General features: G+C 48.3%; 1 protein-coding gene and 4 pseudogenes across 1 annotated transcript in view; all 5 read left to right on the top strand.

Annotated features, from left to right (window-relative positions):
• SLC25A1 (solute carrier family 25 member 1) overlaps nt 1-15,261 on the top strand; it is a 52,778-nt gene extending 37,517 nt beyond the window's left edge. Inside the window, exons 2-9 of the mRNA XM_066609739.1 lie at nt 1,629-1,736; nt 4,291-4,390; nt 5,715-5,853; nt 6,528-6,612; nt 9,560-9,664; nt 10,602-10,717; nt 11,854-11,927; nt 13,878-15,261. Of these exons, the coding sequence (XP_066465836.1) occupies nt 1,629-1,736; nt 4,291-4,390; nt 5,715-5,853; nt 6,528-6,612; nt 9,560-9,664; nt 10,602-10,717; nt 11,854-11,927; nt 13,878-13,992 (842 nt within the window). The 3' untranslated portion in view covers nt 13,993-15,261. The remainder of the gene's footprint in view (nt 1-1,628; nt 1,737-4,290; nt 4,391-5,714; nt 5,854-6,527; nt 6,613-9,559; nt 9,665-10,601; nt 10,718-11,853; nt 11,928-13,877) is intronic.
• Nucleotides 650-772, top strand: LOC136634870 (5S ribosomal RNA; annotated as a pseudogene).
• Nucleotides 802-924, top strand: LOC136634804 (5S ribosomal RNA; annotated as a pseudogene).
• Nucleotides 954-1,076, top strand: LOC136634805 (5S ribosomal RNA; annotated as a pseudogene).
• LOC136634945 (5S ribosomal RNA) lies at nt 1,106-1,228 on the top strand (annotated as a pseudogene).
• Nucleotides 15,262-20,000: the final 4,739 nt, after the last annotated feature.

The following is a 20,000-nucleotide window of genomic DNA, read 5'->3' on the forward strand; positions in this document are numbered from 1 at the left end:
AGACTGGCAGCAGCTCCTTGGGGGTCCAGACGTTCCCAGTCTTAACTGGAGATACCATCAGGGATTGAACCTGCACCTCCCACATGCCAAGCCAAACACTCTTTCACTAAGCTATAGTCATTTCACCAGGTGGAAGAGTGTTTGGGGAATAACCAGCATAGATGGGATGTGTTTTAGATGGCATGGAGGGAACTTTCTGGCCCATTCTGACCTCCTGCTAAGGGGAAAGGGGTTATCGCCACCTGATTCCTTTTCCTCCAATAGACCCAGCTTCCCTTCTCATCAGAGCTCCTTCCTTTTGTCATCTTCCTCTGCCGGAGCTGCACATCTGGCCTTATGCAAGTCACTCCCTCTCTGCCTCAGTTTTCCCTATCTGTAAAATGGGCTCAGTCATACTGACCATGCAGGGTAACTGTAAGAACTGCGTCAGGATGGAATACCTGTGATGTGCATTGCACTATAGAAGTACTGAATATTATTTGTTACTCTTTGCTCACAATCTGTTGTTCTTGAGAAGTCCTTGCTTAGCCCAATCTTGTCTGATCTCGGAAGCTAAGCAGGGTCAGGCCTGGTTAGTACTTGGATGGGAGACCGCCTGGGAATACCGGGTGTTGTAGGCTTCTACCATAGTCTTTCGAGACTGAAGGTTGCCAACCATCTCCCTATACTGAACACTGTCTCCCGATCTTGTCTGATCTCGGAAGCTAAGCAGGGTCAGGCCTGGTTAGTACTTGGATGGGAGACCGCCTGGGAATACCGGGTGCTGTAGGCTTCTACCATAGTCTTTCGAGACTGAAGGTTGCCAACCATCTCCCTATACTGAACACTATCTCCCGATCTTGTCTGATCTCGGAAGCTAAGCAGGGTCAGGCCTGGTTAGTACTTGGATGGGAGACCGCCTGGGAATACCGGGTGCTGTAGGCTTCTACCATAGTCTTTCGAGACTGAAGGTTGCCAACCATCTCCCTATACTGAACACTATCTCCCGATCTTGTCTGATCTCGGAAGCTAAGCAGGGTCAGGCCTGGTTAGTACTTGGATGGGAGACCGCCTGGGAATACCGGGTGCTGTAGGCTTCTACCATAGTCTTTCGAGACTGAAGGTTGCCAACCATCTCCCTATACTGAACATTATCTCCCGATCTTGTCTGATCTCGGAAGCTAAGCAGGGTCAGGCCTGGTTAGTACTTGGATGGGAGACCACTTGGGAATACCGGGTGCTGTAGGCTTATACCATGATCTCGGAAGCTAAGCAGGGTCAGGCCTGGTTAGTACTTGGATGGGAGACCGCTTGGGAATACCGGGTGCTATAGGCTTATACCATAGTCTTTCGAGACTGAAAGTTGCCACCCAGGGTGAAAGGGGTGTCTGGCACTGCATCTCTTTCCCTCCCATTTCCTACCACCTTCCTCTCCCCACAGAGACTGACCCTACTTTTGCATTGGGGGGGGCGTTCTGGCAAAGTGATGATTCCCCCCACCTCAAACCATTAGGCAGTGTACAGTGTTGTTGCTTTGGGGTGTTGGTACAGGCTTGGCAGAGCATAGCAGGGAAAGCTGTTAGAATTTTTAAAAAATTCTAGCTGAAAATGAGAAGTGCTTATCCCCCCCTTTTTTTTTGCATCTATAGGGGGACTTGCGGGTGGCATCGAGATTTGCATTACATTCCCTACAGAGTATGTGAAAACCCAGCTCCAGTTGGACGAGAAAGCCAACCCACCACGCTACAAAGGAATCGGTAAGGCATCTGCCGAGAAGGATGTGCTGATCTCTGGCCCGTAAGCAAACTCCCAAGTCCTCTACCCCCAGCATGCAAGAGTGCCAAGGGAGATGGTGTGTGTGCCAAGCGGTGATTTGTGACTTCAGTGGCTACCCAGTGGAATCTTTAAACAGGATGGCAGAATTCCAGGCTGACTAGAGTGGCCAAGCCTGTCCCTTTCTGTTTGTATCCAAGCTGCACTGCAGAATCATATATTTCTTAGGCCAGGAGTTGGTCTCCTGATGTTGGCCAGAACCTGGCAGCTGGTGCGTAACCCAGTGCCAGAAAAAAGAGGTGCGTGGGTAGATCAGATGGAAGGTGCAGTGCACTCGGGGCAGAGCTGTGCTTGAAGGGGAGTGGTCCGTGGGGTTTTTAAAGTGGCAGTCTCCTGCTTTATGTGAGCTCTCCTGCCCCAGACAGAGCTGGCTCAAGACCCTTTGGTGCCTGAGATGGCGTGCTAAGGGCCACAGCTCTTTCCCCAGCAACCCTTCCTTCTCTTTCCTCCCTTGGTTGCAGAAGAAGTGTGGAGCAGAGAAGAAGGATGAGCCGCAGCAACATATATTCTTGCCCGTTGCTCTCCTCTCTTTTTAAATCTGGGGTGTGGAAGGAACAGCAGATCTGGACTCCCTCCTTGCCAATTTGCCCCCCCCAAGCAGTTGCCTCAGCTGACCTTATGGATGGGCCAACCCTCTCCCCTGATGTTCTCTGAAGTGATTGGAATTAACCTGAGCTAACGGGAGGAAGACTGAATGCAGCAGACTCCCTTTTGTCAAGTATATTTGATTTAATGGAATAAACTCTTAGCTCCTCTTGTTGATCATCCTGAGAGTCTCTCTGCTGGAGACAGACAATGGCTTGCCCTTCGGTGGCTGCTTTTAGAATCTCCACAGGCTGACTGCAGTCTCCTGAGGAGAGCTAGTCATCTGTGGTGCAAACAGCAACAACAGAGTCTTGTGACACCCTTTAAAGGCTGACAGGTTTATTGTAGCAGAAGCTTTCACAGCCACTTAAAAAAAAAACACGTATATCTATATATTCTGCTCATCTGGCACTCTGCAGAGGAGAGGCTGGGAAAGATCCCAGCTTTTCAGTGGTAGAGCCCCTTTTCCTTCTGTGCAGAAGAAGGAACAAGGGTTCTCTCTCTCTCTCTCTCTCTCTGAACAGGGGCTCTACCCTTAGTGGTAGAGCCCAGCAATTCAGTGGTAGAGCCCCTGTTTCTTCTGTACAGAAGATCCCAGCCTTACCCTGAAACTGAACCTGAACCTGAACCTTACCCTGAAACTGAAAGGTCCCCATCTACCGCCTCCAGTCGGCAGGCTGCTGTCTGCCTAGCTCACTTTTACTGAGCTAGGGGGACAGCTGGTCTCTGACTTGGCAGCAAGCAGTTTCTTATGTAATTTGGGGAAAATGTGCAGGAAAGAAACTACAACTACTAAATATATTTCAGCAAGCTGTGGGGAGAATGTAACCTAAATTAGGGCCACCAGAAATTAGCTTTTCTGCCTGGAAGCTAATATTTTGGAACTAGGCTGGGTTAAAATGAGCAGATCCAGACTCCAGATTCACACACTTATCCAGAGCAGTGGTTCTCGGTCATGTTGTGAGAATGGATGATGGCCGGATCCCAAAGGATCTCCTCTATGGAGAACTCGTGCAAGGAAAGTGCCCTACAGGTAGACCACAGCTGCGATACAAGGACATCTGCAAGAGGGATCTGAAGGCCTTAGGAGTGGACCTTAACAAGTGGGAAACCCTGGCCTCTGAGCATCCCGCTTGGAGGCAGGCTGTGCAGCATGGCCTTTCCCAGTTTGAAGAGACACTTGGCCAACAGTCTGAGGCAAAGAGGCAAAGAAGGAAGGCCCATAGCCAGGGAGACAGACCAGGGACAGACTGCACTTGCTCCCGGTGTGGAAGGGATTGTCACTCCCGGATTGGCCTTTTCAGCCACACTAGACGCTGTTCCAGAACCACCATTCAGAGCGAGATACCATAGTCTTTCAAGACTGAAGGTTGCCAACAAAGAAAAAAAGGGTTCTCATACATTTAGCACCAGGACCCACTTTTTAGAATGAGAATCTGTCGGGACCCACCCGAAGGGATGTCATGACTGGAAGTGACATCATCAAGCAGGAAAATTTTTAACAATCCTAAGCTGCAATCCCACCCAGGATTAAGTCCCATTGACTACTGTTGTTAAAAGAATATACATAGTAGTTTGTTAAAAGTACAGACCTGTAACACTTCTCCAAATGCAGTCATATATCATGGTAGCATCAAGTCTAATAAGCTAAAAATAAAATGTTGAACTGAATGGGGACCCCCCTGAAATGGGCTCTCGACCTACCCATCCCATAGTTTGAGAAAAACTGATCCAGAGTTTTTTTTTACCAGACTTCTTCCAAAACTAACTCTTTCTTGCTGTTACTGCTCTCTAGTGGCTCTGAGTGGAACTGCAGGGCAACTGACAGAGCAGCGGAGTCTTGAAAACCGCTGAGGCTTATAGTAGTAATTTTCATGTGTTTTTCTCCCTCAGCGGACTGCGTGAAGGTGACCGTCAGGGATCATGGGATCCGGGGACTGTACCGAGGTCTCAGTTCACTGGTGTATGGCTCCATCCCGAAGGCCGCTGTCAGGTAAGGAGGGACAACTTGGTTTCCTGCAGTTTTGCTGCAGCTCTGATTCTTGCAAGCTCCGGGCATAGTTCTAAGTCATGTACTGACATTGTGTGAAACCTCGGGGTGACCAGAGCAGCAGCTTTGGGATCTGTGAGAGCCAGCATGGTGGTGTAGTTCCGGAGTTGGACCTGGAAGCTCCAGGTTCAAATCCCCACTCAGCCCTGATACTTCCTGGGTAGCCTTGGGCCAGTCACTCTCTCTCAACCTCTCCTATCTCACAGAGTTTTTGCGGGAGGAACCATGTACACAACCCTGAGCTCCTTGGAGGAAGGGCGGCTTAAAGGGGGCCATGATTGAGACATACAAAATGATGCAGGGGATGGACAGAGTGGATAGGGAGATGCTCTTTACACTCTCACATAACACCAGAACCAGGGGACATCCACTAAAATTGAGTGTTGGGAGAGTTAGAACAGACAAAAGAAAATATTTCTTTACTTAGCATGTGGTTGGTCTGTGGAACTCTTTGCCACAGGATGTGGTGACTGGCCTGGACGCCTTTAAAAGGGGATTGGACAAGTTTCTGGAGGAAAAATCCATTACGGGGTACAAGCCATGATGTGTATGCGCAACCTCCTGAGTTTAGAAATGGGCTATGTCAGAATGCCTGATGCAAGAGAGGGCACCAGGATGAGGTCTCTTGTTATCTGGTGTGCTCCCTGGGGCATTTGGTGGGCCGCTGTGAGATACAGGAAGCTGGACTAGATAGGCTTATGGCCTGATCCAGTGGGGCTATTCTTCTGTTCTTAACTACAATTCCCAGAAAGCCTTGCAGGTCTCTTGTTATCTGGTGTGCTCCCTGGGGCATTTGGTGGGCCGCTGTGTGACACAGGAAGCTGGACTAGATGGGCCTGTGGCCTGATCCAGTGGGGCTGTTCTTATGTTCTTAAAAAAAATATGAAAAATAAATCACTCCGATTTAATATGCAACCAGGTATTGGACCTAAAACTTCCCTAGGAAAAAGTTTTCAAGGTATACTATATATATTGAAGAATGGGGTTGGCTTGATTTTACTTGATTCCCCGTGCAGTATGGGCACAAAATTCATCTTACTGGGGTGTTGGAAGGACAGCATCCCAGTAAAATACACTTGTACCCTCAAAGTGTTATACCTGGGTCAAAGGAGTAGTACTAGGGACCCAAGAGGCAGTACTTTTTCTGGTCTAGCTAATTCATATTACAGAGGTGCAATCTGGTGTACGTGACACGTGCCTTCCTTTGGGAAGCTTATTGATGTGCTTTTGTGTGTGAATTTACGGGCTGCCTTTCGTCCTTCCCCAGGTTTGGCATGTTCGAGTTTCTCAGCAACCACATGAGAGATGCTGAAGGGAAGCTGGACAGTAAACGGGGTCTTCTTGCGGGTCTGGGAGCTGGTGTGGCTGAAGCTGTGGTTGTAGTGTGCCCAATGGAAACGATCAAGGTAAAAAAAAAAAAGTGGCTTCCTCTTACTGAGTTGGGCCGTTTGACTGCCTTGCTCAATCTCGTCCGCTCTAACTGCGAGGGTTTCAGGAGCAGTGTCTTTCCTAGCTCCATGCGGAGATGCAAAGCAGGGATTAAACCTGTGTGCAAACAGGAACATACCCTATGCTATTCCCTGTTCCTTGTGGTAACTGAGCTGGAGTACAGTGGGCCCTACTTGTTTGTGGGCTCAATAACTGTGGGTTTGAAAAGCCCATGGCAGGTGGGCTTGTGAAACCCTCCTAGATGGGACTAGAAGGCAATTCCAGTTAGCTGGCATGCCCCCCCACCCCGCTGATTTCATTATCTGCTAAATTCAGTATCCGCAGGGGTTCCTGGAACAGATCCTCCATGGATACCAACAGCCTACTTTATGTGCATCTTGAAATAGCCACATATTTCTCAGGTTTTACCTCTGCTTCCTTCTCATTTCTGTTCCACAGTTACCTCCTATCTAGATTGTAAGCCTCTTGGGGCAGACACCTGTTTCTACATATATGGGGGGAGGAAGCTCTGGTTAGGTAGAAGGCATTATAGGAGCTAATAGTACAGAGCTGAGCAGCACAGTGTGGAATGTTTGAGCTGTGGCTGCTGATTGGTGCATTATCGAGAGATGCTCTGCTGTCTTCCACCCAGGTGAAGTTTATCCATGATCAGTGCTCTCCAAAGCCAAAGTACCGAGGCTTCTTCCATGGAGTTCGGGAGATTGTTCGGGAACAAGGTGAGAACGGGAGGACTCTGATGGACCCAACTGCCCTTGCAGTGCTCTCATTCTGGGGACTCCTCCAGCAGTATTATGCAGGGGATGGACAGAGTGGATAGAGAGATGCTCTTTACACTCTCACATAACACTAGAACCAGGGACATCTACTCAAATTGAGTGTTGGGAGAGTTAGAACAGACAAAAGAAAATATTTCTTTACTCAGCGTGTGGTTGGTCTGTGGAACACCTTGCCACAGGATGTGGTCATGGCGTCTGGCCTGGATGCCTTTAAAAGGGGATTGTACAAGTTTCTGGAGGAAAAATCCATTACGGGTTACAAGCCATGATGCGTATGTGCAACCTCCTGATTTTAGAAATGGGTTATGTCAGAATGCCAGATGCAAGGGAGGGCACCAGAATGAGGTCTCTTGTTATCTGGTGTGCTCCCTGGGGCGTTTGGTGGGCCGCTGTGAGATACAGGAAGCTGGACTAGACGGGCCTATGGCCTGATCCAGTGGGGCTGTTCTTATGTTCTTAGTATTGACACTTACAGCTTTGTGAAAGATTCTCAAGAAATTGGACACATTACGTTAGCAATGAGTACCTTATTTAATAATTACTTATTCAAAGGATTATAGTCAGGGAGACAGACCAGGGACAGACTACACTTGCTCCCAATGTGGAAGGGATTGTCACTCCCGAATCGGACTTTTCAGCCACACTAGACGCTGTTCCAGAACCACCATTCAGAGTGCGATATCAGAGTCTTTCAAGACTGAAGGTTGCCAACAACAATTCAAAGGATTGTTATATTGCTTTTCAAAAACTCAAAAGTGCTATATCACAAAGAGGAAAAAAAAGCATAAGCATCTAAATAAAAACATTAAAACGAAACCAATTAGAACTATTAAAATTTTAAAAACGATACAGGACCAGATTAAAATGTGAAGCGACTATAAGATCGACGTAGCAAAAGGAGTTCAAAAGGGTTCCTAGGAAGTTCCTCCCTCCTCAACAGCCAAGTGAAACAAATACCATAGGTCTTTAAGCCCTGTGGGAAGCCATGAAACGAGGGGACTGTTCTCAAGCCTTCTGGTGAACTATTCCAGAGATGTGGTGCCACAACAGAGATGGCCTTGCACCTTGCTGCTGGCCCTGTGGCTTCAGATAGTGGCAGTATCCAAAATAAGCCTTAAGTAAAAAAAGGAGGGAAGTGGCATTCCTTTTGTGGCACTCCTCCATGCCATGTGGTTTGGGGGGTATTTTGGAGACTTTGTTTTTGAAACAGGAGCTGTTGGCATGGAGAGTTGTGTTGGTGGATGCAGTGGGAGCTGACGCCATCTTTAGGCCAAAAATGGACTTGGCGGGAGCCCCTCTGCAAAGCCAATTGGAGGGGTGTGCACCTTGGTGGAGATGCCCGCCTCGTCTGCCTGCCTGGTCACTCCCCGGATTCTAAAAGGAAAAGGGGTGGAAGTGTGGAGAAGGTGAAAGTGTTGGGATTTAGAGCATTGGAGATGGACTAGAGCAGCAGTTTTCAGTGGTTTTTCTTTTCATGACACGCTGATCTTTATGGCCTTCTCCATGGTCTCTGCCTCTTGTCATGTCACTTCTGGCTCCAGGAGACTATTCTGGGTTCTGTGGCTCTGTTTCTAGGGCAACTGTCTATAGCAGGGGTGCCCAAACCCCGGCCCTGGGGCCACTTGCGGCCCTCAAAACCTCTCTGTGCGGCCCTAAGGGAGCCCACAGTCTCCATTGAGCCTCTGGCCCTCCTGAGATATGTTGGAGACCACACTGCCCCAATGCAACTGCTCTCAGCATGAGGGCAACCGTTTGGCCTCTCGAGTGAGCTGTGGGATGAGGACTCTCTCCACTGCTTGTTGTTTCACATCTGTGATGCAGTATCAGCAGCAAAGGAATGGCCGGCCTTGAGCTATTGCAAGACCTTCATTCATTCATAAGAACATAAGATGGCCATAGGCCCATCTAGTCCAGCTTCCTGTATCTCACAGCAGCCCACCAAATGCCCCAGAGAGCACACCAGATAACAAGAGACCTCATCCTGGTGCCCTCCCTTGCATCTGGCATAGCCCATTTCTGATATCAGGAGGTTGCACATACGCATCATGGCTTGTAACCCATAATGGATTTTTCCTCCAGAAACTTGTCCAATCCCCTTTAAAGGTATCCAGACCAGATGCCATCACCACATCCTGTGGCAAGGAGTTCCAAGGACCAATCACACACTGAGTAAAGAAATATTTTCTTTTGTCTGTCCTAACTCTCCCAACACTCAATTTGAGTAGATGTCCCCTGGTTCTGGTGTTATGTGAGAGTGTAAAGAGCATCTCTCTATCCACTTTATCCTTCCCCTGCATTTTTTGCATGTCTCAATCATGTCCCCCCTCAAGCGTCTCTTTTCATATAAGTTCATCTTTAATATATTCATTTATGTAAATTTATTCAAATTTGAAATGTAAATTAATTCAGCCCCCAACATGGTGTCAGAGAGATGATGTGGCCCTCCTGCCAAAAACTTTGGACACCCCTGGTCTATAGTAAGGAAGGAGGAAGAAGGACAGAATTTGTTACTGCTGACAGTGGCCGTAGAAACAGAGCTGCAAAACCCAGAAGCGTTTTTCAGCAATTTTCAATAGCTATGCTCCAAACCCCTGTGGACCTTTCAGCCGTGGTACACCAGTTGAAAATTTCTAGCCTAGAGTGTCTCCTGTGAGACATGCCAGCCCCACCACTTTACTCTCCTCCACATTTCCTCTTCTGCTATATTCCCCATCCTCCTTCTTGGTGTCCAGACATTGAGAGGAGGAGGTGGTGATGGCTGCTAGTCTCTTCTCGGTTAAGGGCCAGTATACAGTATGTTGCCTCAGATGCTGGAAGATCTTGGGGGCCCAAACTGGTTTGACTGCCATTTCGTCTTCCTCTCTCACTTCTTTGTTTTTTATCGCAGGCCTACGAGGAACATACCAGGGTCTAACAGCCACGGTCCTCAAGCAGGGCTCCAATCAGGCCATTCGCTTTTTCGTCATGACAGCCCTCCGGAATTGGTACAAAGGTATTTGGTGGCCTCGTGATCTTTCTTTCCTACGGATTCCATCCATTTCTCTGTCTTCTAAAGAGTGAGCCCTGTGTGGTGATGTGGTCTGAAATCTGCAAGTGGGATGGACTTGATAGAGAGAAGAAGCTTTCTGAGTTTCCTTCCCAGAATGCGCAGGAAGGAGTCATGCGCACAGGACTTCCTCTGCTCTGTTTTCTGGCTCCAGCCTACACTTCTCTCTGCTTTTTATCTCCCTTTTCGTATTTAGAGGGTAGGGGGAGGAATGGAGAGGCTGATTCTCGGCTGGAGAAGGGGGTGTCCTTAAAATGTCTTGCTCGCACAGGGAGAGGTGGGATAGAAATCTGGTAAATAAATTAAATAGAATGGGAGGTCTGGGTTGCACCTTGGACTTGAATGGATTGATTCTGACATAAGCCTTCATAGATTGGAGCCTTTACATTTGTTGACCTAGACTCTAATCCCCCAAAATGTAACCCACTGCAAATCTGGTAATCCTTTTAAGGTGTCATTAGACTTTAAAAAATATGTACGTTTTGTTATGGAACCACTAGAGGGAGATGTTTACCTTCCTTTCTGGGTAGGGCTTTTTCCACGGGTGAATCTGTTCTTACCTCCATATTGCAGAGGAACTGTGAGGACAAAATCCTCCATCCCATTGTATTAGGCTCATCAGTCTATTTTTAATGTTTTTTGGTTTTAAAAAACAAAAGTAAATTAAAGAATTCCTCTTTTTTCAAAATCACGATTGCAGAAAATCAAGAAGCAGAAAACAATCTCTCCTGTTCAGGTTTTTGGACAGTAAAACCCATTCTTGATGCTCTGCAACAAAAAACCAACTTTTCATTTCAAGATTGACCTGCTCCAGATGCCTTGTTTTCTTGTGGTGTGTGTATGTGTCTTTCTTTGACCTCATGCCCATCTCTGCTTCTTCAAGGGGATGATCCGAACAAAGCCATGAACCCCCTCATCACTGGGGTCTTTGGAGCGATTGCCGGAGCCGCCAGTGTCTTTGGTAACACCCCATTGGACGTGGTGAAGACCAGGATGCAGGTATGGCTCCTCTGAGACATGGGATAAGTTTCTTAGTTCGTAAGGGGGCAACTTCAATGGCGCTCTAAGCAGGATTGCATTCTGTCCCATTGAGCTCCTGCGTTGTCCAGAACCTGGACAGTATATGGCAGGTGAGCACGGAGACTGGGCCATTGTGGTACGATATACCTGCAAGGTCTGGTTCTGTAGAAAGGAAACAAATTTCAAAGTTGCTTTAAAAGAAACTCAACTGTATATTTTTGCAACTTGTGTATGTTCTTATAGTTTTTTAAAAAATCCAAAATATCAAAGAAATGCCCAATTTGGATTTCTTGAGTGAGTGAACCAAGTTATGAGGTGCGGGGTGGGGAGGGAGGCCACAGGTAGCTCATCTAATCTGGGTGGCCACTGTTCATTGCCACATGATAGTACATAAGGGTGGCTATCTCGTTTGTGGGCTTTCTGTGGATATCTGTTTGGGTGCAGTTGGAGACAGAGTTTAGCTAGATCTTTGATCCCATCACGCAAGCCGTCCTTTGTGCCAATAGGTTCACAGTTAATTCAGGTGCCCCGCATGTTATCAGAGTCCCTGCAGCTGTTTCTTAGATGCATTTAGAGCAGTGATTTTCAATGTTTTTTCTTATCACAGCATACTGGCATCTATGGTCTTCTCTATGATCTTTGCCTCTTGTGATGTCACTTCCAGAAGACTCTTCTGGGTTCTGTGGCTCTGTTCCTAGTGCAACTGTCTATATAGTAACAAATTGTCGGTCCCTCTTCCGGCTCTTTAGGGGAAATTTTAATAATTTAGTAATTCGTTAGTTGTCCTAAAAACAGAGCCACAGAACGTGGAAGAGGTTTTCGGCGATTTTTCAACCATGGTGTCCAAACTCCTGTGGCATACCTGCAAATCTTTCATGGCACACCAATATGCTATGGCACGCTGATTCAAAATAACTGACTTAGAGACGTGGGAGATATCATCCAGGATCTATTTCTAGTTTGGTCTTGAGGGATGAACCGCAAAGAAATGAGCGAGGCCGGGAGTGCTTGCTGGAGATGAGCCACTTAAAGATGCTCTGAGCCAACACTTTGAACCTCTTTCTAGGGTGGTATCTAATGCACGGGCTGATATTTCTGTTCCTCTCTTTCTCCAGGGTCTTGAGGCACATAAGTACAAGAGCACGTGGGACTGCGCTTATCAGATCATGAAATACGAAGGACCCCTTGCGTAAGTCTTCTATTCCCTTTCTTGGAGACTGGCTTTAGAAGCGGGGTGGTAAACCCCAGGGCCTTGGGACTGTAGAGAGGGTTAGTTTTGAAATTGAGAGATGCATAACAGATACTTGCAGATAAATCACAGTGTAACTTTTTTTCCCTAGCTGTTAATGAGGACAGCTGTGAAGCTTGAACTAGTTAAGCAAACGTGGAGACATAGTCAAAAATCTGGAGAGTAGTTGCCCGGTATTTAGCCCTACCAAGGCAGGTCCGTGATCTCCATGTTCCTGAGATGACCTGCCAAATGTGCCCCCACCCTCTGCCCCCTTACTTCATAGGATCCCAGCTGCTACTCCTTTCTAGATTTGAAAATGGAGAGAACAATGAAGCAGAAGAAGTGTGGAGAAGAGAGTGGTAGGCTAGAGTGTCAAAGCACTGCATAGTCTAGTCTGTCACTCTTCTGCTCCCTTCCTTTTTGAATTCAGGAGGTGGGTGGCCAGAGGCATGCGTCCTCTGCCAATCAACTGGGAAGACTGTTCTCCTTACAAGTGGGCCAGCCCTGGTTGTGGTACTGTGCTGGTGTGATATGCCCCGCAGCTGCAGTTTCCCAAGAAAAATTAAAGTGCACTGAGGCCAGCGGTGCATTCAATGTCATGCAGTTTATCCCTAAGTTTGCCCTGGCTTCCAGCTGCTCAACTGCTCTTGCTGGGTGCTTTTCTGCCTTTTGGTTTGCTGGCCCTTGACCTGGGCTTGGCTCCCGCATGTCAGTTTGGGCATTGTGTTAAGATCATATGGAGCAGAACATGCGATGCTCTTCGAGCTGGATAGACCAGTGGGTCAGTGTATACTGCCCCAATTTTCAGCGACCTCTGTGGTCTTTGCCTCTCATGATGTTGCTTCTGAGGGACTCTTCTAGGATGTGTGGCTCTCTTTGGAGGGCAACTGTCTGTAGTAACAAATTGTCAGGCTCCTTAGAGCTGACAGAGGAAGGAGGACAGACAATTCGTTACTACAGACAGTTGCCCTAGAAACAGAGCTGCATAACCTGGAAGAGTTTTATCTGTGACTTTCACCCTCTAGGTACCAAACTCCTGTGGACGTTTTGTAGCACACCATTGATATGCTTGAAGATTATTGGTAGCTACCTTCCAAGGTCTTGGCCAGCTCCTTCCCTGCTCTGCTAATAGCATGCATTCTTGAAATCAGTTGTAATAAGTGCTGGCTTAGGATTGAGCCAACTCCAAAACTGGAACAATGGGATGAGTGTAGAGGTCTAGTTAAAGGTGTGCACCTTTGTTGTCAGGCAGTCAGTGTACAGAGGCCGTTTTCCTAGCTATTGTGAGGACATAAACTACATATTTGCGCATGAAAACAATGTTTTGAGTGGTATGTTTCTGATTATACACTAATTTTTTACTGGCTGGTTTGTGAAGTTTTTTAATGTGGCACTCTGTTAATGATGGCGTCTAGCCTGGACGCCTTTAAAAGGGGATTGGACTAGTTTCTGGAGGAAAAATCCATTACGGGGTACAAGCCATGATGTGTATGCGCAACCTTCTGATTTTAGAAATGGGTTATGTCAGAATGCCATATGCAAGGGAGGGCACCAGGATGAGGTCTCTTGTTGTCTGGTGTGCTCCCTGGGGCATTTGGTGGGGCTGCTGTGAGATACAGGAAGCTGGACTAGATGGGCCTATGGCCTGATCCAGTGGGGCTGTTCTTATGAATGGGTTGAGGGGCTGGCCCCATAGGAAGATCCTCTGTTCCTTGACTACTTTATGTTGCACATAATTAAGGCCAAGGAATTTCATTTTGCACCAGAATGTCCCCTTACAACTTCCTGGTTCTAGAAAATTATATGTGTGATCAACTTTGGTCTTATTCCAAAGGCTGCTGTAGGCCTGTTTGGACTCGGTGACATCCCAGCTCACCCCTTGCCTCTTCCATCACTTCCCCCCCATAGGTTTTACAAAGGCACCATCCCCCGCCTGGGTCGTGTCTGCTTAGACGTGGCCATTGTCTTCATCATCTACGACGAAGTGGTTAAGGTCCTCAATAAGGTGTGGAAGACCGATTGAGCGCCCATGGCCGGAAGCAAGGGCGCCTTCTCCACCATCGCCAGGCAACAGCTGGGGAAAGAATTGTGACCAACCTCGGAAGGCATTCTAGGGGCGTGTGCCCCGCCAGCGGTAACAGGAGACAGGGCCTCCTTCACGTGCGCAAACCGGACTCTAAGACACGCACACCCCGACCAGCTGTTTTCATATGCTTGATGATGCTTATTTATCAAAGTGAACTGTGGAGAATTTTAAATTATTGTTGATGTGATATGGTGACCAAGGAAGTTGGGTGGGATGGGGGGGGGAGGGATAAACTAGAGAGGGATTGGAACTGTGTGCCAACTCAGGAGAGGGGCTAAGTTCACCTGGTGCCCACAGGATAGGAAGAAAAGGGACAGTCTCCCCACTGGAAAACAAGTTCAAGTCACTTCCCTTTCAAGCAGATAAAATAACTTAAGGTTCACTTTTTTTTTTTGCCAAAGCTATTGTCATCTTGAGTCTCTCTCATTAAGGATTTCGGTAACGAAATAGAGGCAGCAAAAGTCCCCAAAGTTTATTCATAGAGCGGCTTCCATCTGGACTACCCGATTTCCCAGTAAAGTTGAAGGAATTGTTTTTGAACTTGGGGACAAATGGAAGGGACCCAGAGAAACCCAAAAGATGGGGTTGGATGCTCAGAGGTGTCCTCTTGCAGTCGCTTTTATGCACTGCCCTAGGTGAACCCTCTGGTACAGGGCACATTTCAAGAAGAATTGCTACAGACCGAACATTGGGAGACTTTTGATGACAAATTGATTACATTCCATGAGTATTCCCAGCGATTTTTCTCTAACCACCTTGCCCCGTGTGTTCTTTTCTCTTTGAGCCAGGATCAGACTTGTTGAGAGAGAGAGAGAGCTCTGACTTGTGGGGTGCGTAGATGTTTGCCGGCTTGGGAGCGGGTAAAGGGTTCTTCCGGTATAGAGGCCCTGATCCTAGGCAGAATTGCAGGGGAGTCTGCTTCACACAGCCATTCGGCCCACCCCTGATTCTTTCCCACTTCCCTGTGCTCTTGTCAAGGCTGGTATTTTGACTAGTGTTTCAGGAAGGTGAACACTGGGAAGCCCCTCTCCCTTAGCCCCCTCCTTAAAAACGTTCTGCATTTCTCGGAGGGCTGAGCACAACCCCAGGCCACGATGAACCCGTTCCACAATTGACACATTAATGCTGTTAGAATTGGTGAAGCATGAACAAGACACCTGTTCAAGTGTCTTCTACGTCCCACTCAAGATTTTTGTGTGTGTGTGTGTGTACCGGGGGGGGGGCAGGGGGATTAACTTTCAACAATCTTTTTTGCTGGGAGGGCTATGAGAAGTTCCTTGATCAGATACTCTGGCTTGGCCAACACAACATTGACTTAATGATTCCTGATGGGGGACCGTCGCCTCATCTCTGCCCAGGTGCCAAGGGAACTCGCCACTATTCCATTGCAGACTTGTGCCAAACACTGATGTCTTGTGTCTCTTTCCGTACATCCTTGGTGGTCTTTTGTCTTTTCTGTGTCCTGTTGGTGAACTAAACTCTACCTGTTTCAGGAAGGGGTAGTTGGGTGGGGGAGGCAGGGAACAGGTTAGGGAGAAAATGCAGACTGATCTGCCCCTCGGTTGTCACGTCCTTGATATTCCCAGTGTTGGAAAGGTTTGGCATGGACACAAATGGTGTGAAATTGCTGAGCTCTGAAGCATTAGTGTCTCTGACCCAAAGTGTGTATATACGTTGGTGGTGAACAAAAAATTTGAATTACTGCAAGCATCTTGCAGGAATTCGGGTCCTTCCTGTTGTGTTCCTACAATTATGTTCTTGCAGCCATTTTTTTGATTGAATGTCGGCTTACCATCCCAGGGAGCTCTGTCCACTGTGGCCTTTGATGACTGACAACCAAACAACACCTGCTTTCTTCTTCCTTGTCTATTGCACTGGCAGCCCGACACTAGAATGACTCTCCTGGAATATCTGACCTCTCTGATGAGGACACTGACAATAAAAACCAAAGTTGCCTGTTCACCTAAGCCTCTGGTTTCATGTGTGCGTGTAACATTTTGAGACTTGTCTGCAGGAGATACAAGTCATGTGGCATTTAAAGACCCCATGGAAGAGGAGGCTGAAACCAATGTCTTGGCCTTCAAGGTGTCCAACTCGTAAGTTGCAATCCTATCTGTTCTTAACTTGGGCCTTGCTGAACTGGGTGAGGCTTGCTTCTCTCTAGCCATGCATGGGATTGCGCTGGGGGTCTGTAATGGCAAAAACCACACAGGTCTACCTTTGGGTAATATTTGCCATTAAGAGGTTTTCAAAGGGGGAGGGGAAAGAGACCATTCTCCAGCATTACTGTTTAAGGTGAGTGACGTGAGCAACGGGAGGGTTTGCGAGAACTGTTTTTGTTGCAAATATCCCGTCCTTTAATTCTGCTGGCAAACTTTGGAATAAGATGGGCCAGTTCAAGGCACAGCAGGAGACCAGCTTGAGAAATAATGTCACATCCCGCAACCAGTGATTCTAGGCACTTTTCTTACTCCTAACCAGAGTCACGGCTGTGCTAAACAGGAAGAATGGAATACACAAGGACTCCAAAGTGCGGAGGACAATGGGAGCCTCTGACCCCATCCTCTCTCGCAACAGTGGAAACCGCTGATCAAGCAAGCTTTTGGGGGGGGGGAACCGCCTGTCGGAAAAGTGGACTGGAGTCAGGAATTCTGCTGGGAGGTCTGTGTGCGTTGGTGAGAGATCGAAAACCTGCCACAGTTGCCATGCAGGCTGCTGTCTGCCCAGGGTTTTCCTGAACCATTCAGGAATGGCACTTAAAGAGGCAGGTCTTTCATTCCCTGTTAATACATACCAAAGATTCAGTGATGGGGGGGCCCGAGGGAGGGCGAGCAGTGGGGCTGGGCTGGGCAGTGAGGGTGGGCAAGCAAGAACACCATCAAACAACATATTGGCTGTACAAGGTGCTTTTATTTTTTTCTTATTGTTATTGTCCATTTTGTTGTTTGCTGCTGGATGTTCTTGTCTGATGTGCAGCTGCTGTGAGTTTTCTGGTACAGTCAATCAATCAAGATGCATGTTTGTCGGCTTCTTGCAGGATGGTGGTTGGGTGTTCTCAGCTATAGCTGCGGTTTTCAAACTTGCAGGGAGTTCAAATGCCCCAGTAAGTCTTTGCGGGGGCAGCGGCACAATCCCCGGGATTGCCCCGCTCAGAGGGGCTGCAGGGGCTTGGTGCACTTGCCCAAGCCCCCTGCAGCCCCTCAGGAGTGCGGGGAGCCCTGCGTGACCTTTGGCAGGGCTCCCCGGGTCAGGGAAGGTGACAGCAGAGCAATCGCGCCCTGCTCCGCTAAACCGGAAGCGGTGCGCGATCGCCCCACTTCCCCTTTTGACTGGGCTGCAGGGACTGGGGTGCACCCTCCAGACCCTGCAGCAGCCGTCCCTGGCTGTAGGGAGCCAGGCGCGAGCGCCTGCAGAGCTCCTCGGGTCAGGGAAAGTGAGGGGGGCGATAGCGCTCCGCTTCCCTGGGGATTGCGCCGCTGCCTTCTGGCTGCCCCCGCCCCTTAAGGGGAAAGGGACCAGGACCCTCAGACTGGGGCATCGCAGTGCCCCAGTTTGGATACCACTGATCTATAGGGAGAGGATTATGCTTGTAATGTCTGTACTCTCGCCCAGGACCTGCAGATTCTGCCCACAGTCTTGCAGCCTTGCTTGAGTCAGGGGCAGTTGCTCAAGGTCAAGGTCCCTGAAGGTATATATTATATCATCCCCCACAGAATACACACTAAATAAGAAGTTGTCAAATGGCATCCACAAGGGGCCCTAGTGTGTAGGCTTGAGGCACCCACGTGCTGGGATAGTCCATGGAACCCGGCTTTTCCTAAGTGCCCACATGCGAACTTCAAGCTCTACTTGAACGTGAACTTCTACCTGTCCACTTCTATCCAGAGAGCTCCAGGCACTTTCCTGCAATTGCACCGCAAAAGGCACCCACTGACTGATACACGGAAGGAACCACTGCCCAGCTGTCCCCCAAGGAAAAGGGGCCAGGAAGGAACCTGGCATCTTCCTTACCAGTGGCACAAAGTTTGCCCTGTGTCGCTTCAGAGTCGTGTGACACAACCTGGACTCTAAGCAGGAAGATGTTCTCACTGGGGTTTCAATTTTGGCTCTTGGAAGTTCTCAAGAAGGTTTCAAGGAGGGAAGATCCAGGTAACCTGGGAGTCTAACTCTTTAGTTCAGCACCACTGCAGCTCACAAAACTGTTGGCAAACTGCACACTCAGTTATTGGCTCGCATCCTCTGCCTTTTAACAGCTGCCCCAATATGCAGAAATTCAACAGGTGAAGCATTTCTGGGGGGGGGAGAAGCAGGCTGTCTGGAACTGCTGTACCTAACCACCTGCCTGTACTACAGCTGTTAAAGGCATAGGAACCTCCCCCCCCCCAAAAAAAAAATGCCTTTGAGAAATACAACTGCCAACTGACCAGAGAAATGCTCTGCCCTGCTCCTGTGTCTCTTCACACCATCAGCAGACACCAGCAAAATGAAGTGTTTTCACTGCATGGAGCTAATACCCACAGCTCAGGTTGTTAACGGCGCAGGAGCTGTAAAAAGTTGATAACTCTCTCTCTAGCAGGACACATTTGCAGCACTGTGTGGGGCGAGAAGTGAGACACTTTCTGCATGGAGTTGCCCCATCTTGCCTTTTTTAAACGGCTCTTGCTCCTATGCCTTTTACAGCAGCCTGCCCTGCAAGGCAGCTGTCAGGCTGCTAAAGGCTTAGGAGCAAGCGGACAAGGGCTTTTTTTAAAAGAAGTGGCAACCTGACAAAATGGCAGTGGCTTGCCTGTTCTCTAAGAGATTTCTGTTTCTGTGTGCAGTTCCTGTAGGCCTTTCAAGCCACAGGGGGTATAACGTGTTATTAGCTGTGCTACAGGTTAACATCTGGCACCAAAGCACCTCAGGCTGGCCTTAAATCTACTCCCCCCCATATGATTATAAAAAGGGGTGAACGACTGACAAAAACATCGGGCATATTTCTTGCTGCCGTCGGGGAATTCTCTGCCAGTAGGAGAGATCTTGTCAATGAACATGATGGCGATGCTTGCCATAGTGGGCTTTTGGAGAGGTTTGTGCCTCTCCTGTTGCATGTTGTCAGCTGGTTGAATGCAAATAAAATTGAGGTGACTATCCCATCACTTCTGCCTCTAGACACCATTTTCCTCTGATGCTCAGGTGTCAGCTTCTCCCACAGAGGATCTGGGCGCATGGTGGGATTGCACCCGAGAGAGAGAGAGAGAGAAATAACTGGAGAATATTTTGGGGATTGGAAGGCCATTTGGTCCAAATTTTTGCCACAGGGCAAAGGGAATCCATCTTCGGCGATTCCCGACACTCAGTTTCCTAGGAAGGTGAGCCAACTCTGAGGCTATGAGAGTTCCGCGCACTGTGTATCCAAGCACTGTGGCTCTTGGCTTCTGTGTTGGTTCACCTTCAAGGCCAATTTAAGGCACAGGAGGATGCCAGCTTTAGAACTAACACCACATCCTGCTGCCAGTAGGCACTTTTCTTACTCCTAACCGGAGTCCCGGCTGTGCTAAATAGGAATACGTAAGGAATCCAAGGTGCAGAGGACAATGGCAGCCTCTGACCCCATCAATTCTCGCAACGGTGGAAACCGCTGATCAAGCAGCCTTTTTTTTTTTTTTTTTGATCAGCCTGTTGGAAGCTTGGGCTGGAGTCAGGAATTCTGCTGGGAGGCCTGTGTGCGTTGATGAGAGATCGAAAACCTGCCACGGTCACCACGCAGTCTTCTATCTGTCCAAGGTTCTCCTGGACCATTCAGGAACGGCGCAAAAAGAGGCAGGTCGTCCATTCCCTGTTAATACATACCAAAGATCCAGTGGTGATCTGTTTTCAAATTGTGAAAGATGTGATTTTTGAAAGCCTAGAATGTATATTAATTGATGGTTTTACATTTTTATAGTGCCTTTCAAAAAAACACA

Source organism: Tiliqua scincoides, chromosome 14 (assembly GCF_035046505.1).
Source record: "Tiliqua scincoides isolate rTilSci1 chromosome 14, rTilSci1.hap2, whole genome shotgun sequence".
Lineage (NCBI taxonomy): Eukaryota > Metazoa > Chordata > Lepidosauria > Squamata > Scincidae > Tiliqua > Tiliqua scincoides.